This window comes from Dama dama, chromosome X (assembly GCF_033118175.1).
Source record: "Dama dama isolate Ldn47 chromosome X, ASM3311817v1, whole genome shotgun sequence".
NCBI lineage: Eukaryota > Metazoa > Chordata > Mammalia > Artiodactyla > Cervidae > Dama > Dama dama.
The window spans coordinates 134,584,934-134,592,720 of NC_083714.1; the positions used below are offsets into that span (position 1 = coordinate 134,584,934).

General features: G+C 40.4%; 1 protein-coding gene across 1 annotated transcript; it reads left to right on the forward strand.

Moving 5' to 3' along the window:
- The first annotated feature begins 6,910 nt into the window (after nucleotides 1-6,910).
- On the forward strand, nucleotides 6,911-7,366 carry LOC133052030 (ARL14 effector protein-like). The gene has a single exon (XM_061136768.1). The coding sequence runs from the start codon at nucleotides 6,911-6,913 to the stop codon at nucleotides 7,364-7,366; it is 456 nt and encodes a 151-aa protein (XP_060992751.1).
- The last annotated feature ends 421 nt before the right edge of the window (nucleotides 7,367-7,787 follow it).

Below are 7,787 nucleotides of genomic sequence, written 5' to 3' on the forward strand. Positions count from 1 at the left end.
GCAACCCTGGCTGCCTATGAGAGTCACCTTGGGGAACTTCCCTGGTGGTCCAGTGGGTGGGACTCCACGCTTCCACTGCAGTCGGGGGTGGGGGAGTGGCCAGGGTTTGTTCCCTGATCTGGGAACTAGTACCCTGCACACTACTCGGTGTGGTCAAAGAAAATAGAATCACCTGGGGAACTTTAAAAAATTTACATTACCCCCGCCAAAAAAAAAAAACATGCTCAGCTTCTCACTCAGAAATGTCAATTGAGTTTGCTTGTCAGCAGGGCCCAGATTTCTTTTTTCCTCAAGGTCTCCAAATGATTCTAATGTGCAGCCAGAGATGGGAAATATTTCCTTCTGAGTGTCACTGCAACAATACTGGCGGTCCTTTCTGAATGATCATCTCTTGCAGTGGGGTCACAGGGAGGATCCTGAGTAGTTTCTATGGAGTCTGTCTGGTTTAGTCAAGAAAAGCTCAAAACACTGGTTCAACTGGTTTTTATCTGGTACAATTTTCTCTCCTACCTATAACCTCAGAATATTCCAATCTATTTTAAGCCTTCCTGTGGTTTCTAAAGCACAATACTTTCCGAACTGAAGACTTACCATTTCAAATCTCATGGGCAATGATTCAATCTAGAGCAGAACAAAAACGGGACTTAAGTATCCCAATTAGTAATTGGATTGAAAGAAGACCCAGGAAAGTGCCCTTCATAAAAGAGTGAAATTGTGTTTTATGTGGTGGTTGTTGCTATCACCTGTGGTTTCAACTGCAGGAAAAATAGGAAAAAGCCATGGAACAATCATTGTATTGGGTTGGCCAAAAAGTTCATTTTGCTTTTTCCATGAAATGTTACAAGAAACCCAAATGAACTTTTTGGCCAACGCAATATTTGAACTTGGGCACACATGAATTTGAGTTTCTGGCTTAGCCACTTGTTAGCTGTGAGTCCTTGCCTTCTCTGAGCAAATGTTTCATGAAAGATGGAAGCATTAGCAGATCTCAGAAGGAAATTTTGTAGATTAAAGGAGCTAATGTTAGCGGTGCTTGGCAAGGTGTGAGTCCCAAGTAAATGGCACTTATCCTTGTGTGTTATTCGGCTAAGGCTATGATGCTGCTGCATAGCAAACACCCCACCCCTAAATCTTAATGTTTACTAAGATACCATTGATGTTCTTCCTCATGTGTCTGTGGGTCACTTATGGCAGCTCTGCTTAAGGCTGTGAATCAAATTGAGATCTGTTCATATGTGTCTCATTTTGCAGTCAGCAGCTTCCTGGGGTATGCACTTCTCATGGCAGATGACAGAAATACAAGAAGAACTTGGCAGAAATTTGCAATGCCCTTTAATATCTCAGCACAGAGCTCATTAATGATCACTTGTGCCCATTTTTCTTTAGCCCAAGCAAGTCATATGGCAAATTTCAAGGTCAATGGGATGGAGAAGTATAATCTACCTAGTGAAACTATGGCACGATACAGGGAATAGAAGGAAAAATTATGAACAAATAATACATTCTTCCACACTTTCCTTCTGCAGGGTGTCAACAGAGGAGAAAAGAAGGGTAGGTAAGGAGGGAAGAAATAAATAGTTGGATCCCTTAGGAACTCTGCCTTGTGCCTCATTTGTAAGCTCTTGTCTGACCTCCTTTATAGAACTGGTCCAGCACTCCTTCAGGCAGAGAAAAGCAGTTCTGTGGGCGTGGCAGTTTTCTGGATCCTCCCCCAGTCCAGGTATTTGTGATGAGGGACACACTACTCAGAGACAGTCTAGAATTCACCAGAAGCCTTCTTGAATTCTGCTTGCAGGAACACATCTAATTGTATTTAGGAAGATAAACAGTAGCAATGGCAGGTGAAATTCAGCAAAACATACTATACTATTTACCAGTTGTCAAAATAACCAGATCTTTGTCTAAATTCAACCCCTTCTCTTTACCCTTTCAACAACTTTTTAATGTATGGGCACTGTCTCTTATGATTTGCTCCAAATGACATCATCTCTTCTCCAGTATATAATAAAGTGAAGTCTCTCAGTCATGTCCGACTCTTTGCAACCCTGTGGACTGTAGCCTACCAGGCTCCTCCGTCCATGGGATTCTCCAGGCAAGAGTACTGGAATGGGTTGCCATTTCTTTCTCCAGGGGATCTTCCCGACCCAGGGATCGAACCCAGGTCTCCCGCATTGCAGGCAGACGTTTTAACCTCTGACCCACCAGGGAAGCCCCCAGTATATAATGGTGGTAGGCTAAGAATCCTTCATTTGAATTCTAATATTTCATTTGTATTTCAAATCTAGGTGAATAGGCAGCCCCACCTCTATTAACCAGAGGGTTCTGGCCAAATATGTAGTGTGGTTGTAGACAGTTACCAGATACACCCTTGTATGTTCACTAATTTCAGGAGGAGTATAGTGAATTAAACAAAGGTGTTTAACTGTTATGACTGAGGATCACTCAGAATGTATCTCAAGATATCAAACTGTATGAAAGTCATCTCCCTAAAGATCTTTGTTGAGGGATATTTAGCAACAGCTGTGCGAGCAGAGGATGGCAGGCAGAGCTGGGCTCTGTTACAGTCTCAGAAGAGTTACACAACCACCCTTCTCCAGGTGTGGTCCCCGGACCACAACATCAGAATCACCTCAGGCTGTCGGTTAAAAATGCAGAGTCACAGGCAACCCCGCAGACTTAATGAACTGGAATTTCTGGGTGCAGGACCCAAGAATTTCCACTTCTCTATACAACAAGGCTTTTGTGTAACATCAAACATAGACAGAGGTACCATACATCTTTGATTCCAAGTATCAGTTATGGAAAATGTGAAGTTTTTATAATGCCAAATTAATCATTCTCGCTGTTAAATGAAAAGGATCTCTTTCATTATTACTATTACTGAAGATTTTTTTAAAAAATTAAATTTGTTGAAACTTTCAGCCAGGGTACTCCTGAAATAAGATTTCTTTTGCCCCCCTTCCCTTTTTTTTTTTTAACATAATTTGAACATTTGAAACTATTTTTCATTAAGACTATTTCAGTAATAACCATTTTCCTCCCATTTTCTCAAATACCAATGGCCTACAAAACTCGTATAAACATTTTTAGATGAAAGATGAAAGTTAAGAGACACAATTATTGTGAAGGACAGGAGATTTTATTTGTGTGTTACATTTAACACATTTCCCCCTAATGAATAGATGACAAACTGCCTTTTTATGCATTTTAGGTAAAAGGACTGTCTTCAGTGAAAGTAGTGTAACCACCTAAATCAGGATTATCTTTCATCTTACACTTAGTAAGTATATTTTAACATTTTAATCAATGTGAGTGGGATAATAAAAAGCATCAACTGCTTCAATAAATGAATTAAGCAAAAAGGCAGTTTTGAGAGCTGAGAGAAGTATAAAAAACATCAGCCAAGAACAAGTCTTATGGACTCCTCCCTCCCTTTTCTACCTTCTTTCACCTCCTGTTATTACATATAAGTTTAAAGGGTTTCATCTTAATGGCTTCCTGCTTCCAACAATGTGGAAAGTGAATCTGAATCATTTGGAATATTCTGAAACTTCACTGTAATCATGAACACAAAGATGCAAAAAGATGTTGAAACATCTGTTTTCCAGATTAAAAATATCACCCAGATAGTTGGGAAAAAAAGTCTTCCATTATCTCGCCTTTAATCCAATTAGCAAATACATGTCAATCTAAAAGATTCTAGTAACCATTGCTCAGAGGGAGAACAATCCAGAAAAGAAACACAAAAAGGATATTTTCAACACCATGAAATTTAAGGACTAACAGAACTATGGTAAGAAAGATAATGATAAAGCTCATGCATTTAAGACTTTTATGTGGTTGGGCTCAGAGTTTTTTCACTGTATTTTATGACGAGTAAATAAATTGTCGAGTGACAAGAAAAAAATAATGTTACCTTCAAAGTGATTTTAACAGAAAAAAGAGTTCCCTGTGAAAATACCAAGATCTTTCCTGACCAACAGGGTTGGAATGTCAAGGGTTCAAATGCATTCACCAAGCAGTTATTTCTATTTTAAATTTCCCTTAACTGTTGGCCTGAATATATCCTCCCAACATGTTTGAGAGAGGTCAAGGGTTTAAGAGGCCCTGGGGTTTAAGCTCCCATTTCTGGTTCACAAACATATCTCATGTCAAAGGTTGAGTGTGCTATAGCTGAACATAAAATGGCCACATCTGTTCAGTTGCCTGGTGATTTTACTTGCAGTGTCCAGCAAATTGGGTTATTACAGTGTTCCTGCAGTAAAAGGTCTCATTGTAATCTGATTCTATTTTCTTTTACTAACTGTTAATACTCTAAAAATAAAAGGAATATCAGTGGAACAACATTGGAACATTCAGACAGGCAACAAACTCTGCTTTTACTGTAAAGGTATTGAGAATCAGTTTTGTGTTTGGTTCACAGGTATTCATAACTAACCTTTGAGTTTCTCTACCAGAGTCTTGATGGCTGTTTCTAAAACAAATACTGTGCCTTAAAATTGGCCTACACAGATATTTTGCTTAATTGAAGAGTGAAAGATTTTTACCCCGATTTATTCATTTTTGTAAAGGCCACTGCTTGAAGGACTCTGGACTTGTGTGTGCAATTGTTACTGCAATAAATAGGGCACAATTCCTAGCATATATGATATACTCTTCATCAATATTTGTTGAATGAATGAAAAAAAAATAGTGGTTTTAGACTGGATTATGGTGGCAGATTTGCACATGCACACACTCACTTTTTTTTACCATTATGGGAATGAACCGGAATTCTTTAAGATGTAAAACTTAGTTCTGGAGAAGGGAATGGCAACCCACTCCAATATTCTTGCCTGGAAAATGGACAGAGGAGCCTGAAGGGCTGTACTTCATGTGGTTGCAAGGACTTGGACAGAACTGAGTGACTGAGCACCTCACTAAACTCGGGGGAGGGGGGTGGCGCAGAAAAATGATATCAAGGTTAGTTCTAAATAGGGATGCCTCTATTGATATTTGATTATTATGAACCCCACCCCCCATAGGGTTCTCTGAATCTGAACTGGAGCACCTTTCCCTGTCCTTGCAGTGAGCTACAGATAATTGATCTCTCCAGTGGAGATTGCCAAACCTTTGCGGGCAGAAACCTGGTCTTATATCATCTTTGAAATTCTCACTGCACCTAATTTAGGGCATACCCATAGAGAAGGTACTTTTATTATCCCCACTTTCAGATGAGGAAACTGAGGTTAAGCAACTGAAGTCACCTTAAGTTAAAGTCAGATAGTGGTGAAGACAGTGCTAGTGTTTGATCCCTGGCAGTGTGATGCCTGAGGCTCCTCTGCATAGGGTAATGTAGCACAAAGGTAGCTGCTACCCCTTTTTTTTTTTCCCAAAAAAGTAAGATAAGTAGTTAACCATGAAATTAGAACTCAAAGAATAAGAGTAATGAAAAAACGAAATGTTCTAGACCTGCCAAGACATTGGAGTAACTTAGATAGAAATTATGAAACTGTATTATTTCTGTCCTGGATGTTTACTCAACAAGATCCTGGCAAATAAATCCAATTGAAGAGAGAGACTTAGAGGAATCATTTGCTTTTCCCTCTCTGTAGACACTACATTGTTCAAGTGACAAGGAAGACCTAAAAGGGAACCTGTTGCGTGAAATTAGTAGTATGTATCAAACGGAGTGTGGCCAGTCCTCTGGAATTGCCTGAAACTCTCCAGTGAGAAGCAAAGGGATTTTTTTCTCTAGTATGGTGATCTTCTCACAGCTAATGCCCCATCCTCTGTCTCTCTTACTTTTAGCCAGTTTGCTTCTTGAAGCTAGGCAGAACATCCTTAAGGAAATGGGCATCCTCTGCCTCTCTACTCTAAATTATTAGTAGTTTGGGAAGCTTTGTGGAGTCTGTAGGACGTGGGCCAATTAGGAGAGAAACAGAGGGATGGGGGGAGTGGTGAGGGAAGAGACATACCCACGGAGACAGTGAGACATGGAGAGAGGTGAAATGACACTGAAAGTCCTTGAGAGTGTACTGATTTTAGAAATTTAGAAAGCCTTTTAAAAACCAATCACTAATTCAATATGATTAATTACCTTAAAGTAGCTTGTAGAGTGTTTCCTGAGAAGTGGAGGTCACTTCAAACGAAATAAATAAACCACAGCTAATGTACTGACGTTTTCAAGAGAAAAGGCAATTGCTAAAATGACCATCCAATTTCCATTACTTACTACAGTCATTAGAAACAAGGAATATGTTTATTGATCTGAAGTGGTCCAAACAGTATTTTCTTTGTTCAAACCAATTTAGCTGGAGGAAAAGTCAAGAGTTTGCCTTGTGTGGGGGTGTTGGGGGGGGGAGCATTGCGGAGAGAAGGAAATTCTTTACATAAAAAACTGTTGTTTTTCTATCCTAGGGCCACTCACCTAAGAAGAATAACTGGGTTTCTGTTAAAGCAAAGCAATTTTTGCCCCCGATCACTATTGGTTTAGGTCTAGGCCCTTGAGACTCAAAGTAGGTTTGGAATTAGCAGTATCAGTACAATCTGGCATACATTAGAAAGATAGACTCTCTGGGCCCACCCCAGTCCTAACTGAATCATAATCTAGTTTTTAACAAGAAGTTTCATGATTCATATGCACATTAATGTTTGAGAAGTACTAGTCTAGACAAACATGAATGGTTATTTAAACATGTGATAGAAAAAAAGAGATGGTTAAATAAAGGAGGAAAAACTATCTGGTAAAAGCACTTTTGTCCAAAGATTTGTTGGTGTTGATAAACACTCGTATCCACTTAACCCAGGTTTGAAGTAAAAACTTAATAGGCCCATTCTGAAATGACATTTACCAGCTCCAGCGTCCTCATGGTTGAATGAGCGCCCACAAATGGTTGCTGACTTTGTTTGTGTCCCCAGGTGAGCAGAAATGAGTAAAAAAGCAGAAAAAAGCAGTTCCGTGCGAGAGAGACCTGCACGTCAAAGTTCTCCTGAGAGAGCCAGTGAGATGGAGGAGAAGATAATGAAACGGGTAGAGCGGCAGTTAAAAGGGTTGACATTTCAAAACCCAGGGCCTCAGGTCGCCAACTTTAATCCTAAAATAAGGCAGCAGCAGAAGAAAGAGCAAATGTCAAAGAAGAATGAATCTTCTTCTCCAAAGCGCGAAGCCAAGAAGTATGACAGAAAGGGCAGGCTCCTCGTCAATCAGGCTGACCTGTGTGATTGCCTCGATGAAGATTGCCTGGGTTGCTTCTACCCGTGCCCCAAGTGTAACTCCACCAAGTGCGGGCCCACGTGCCGCTGCAGCCGCCGCTGGGCCTATACCAGCATGCTCGATGAGAATGGGGAGGTCATCAGCAGGATGCCATTCGACGTCTCCGACTAGGAGCAGCCCTCCAGGCTGATCAAGTTTCTCTTTTTTTTTTTTTTTTTTAATTTATTTTTTTTATATTAGTTGGAGGCTAATCACTTCACATTTCAGTGGGTTCTGTCATACATTGATATGAATCAGCCATAGATTCACACGCATTCCCCATCCCGATCCCCCCTCCCACCTCCCTCTCCACCCGTCAAGTTTCTCTTCGTTGCAGTTAAACCAGCCTCTTTCTCCTGGGTGAATTTTAGGACTGGGGGAAAAAAAAAGTTTGAAAAATACAGTTTAGACTAGTTAGTGTTCTCTGAAGCCATAGAATCCTGTGTAACGCACTGTCCTTCTCTAACCTTCCTGCTTTGACGACTCAAATTCCTCCCCTGGTAACCAGCAACTCAATTGCTACTCTGCTCTCAGATTAAAAATCCCTTTCCTC

Bases quoted from the DNA above. Each gene is read 5' to 3' on its own strand.
- LOC133052030 (XM_061136768.1), top strand. From the start codon at position 6,911: ATGAGTAAAAAAGCAGAAAAAAGCAGTTCCGTGCGAGAGAGACCTGCA.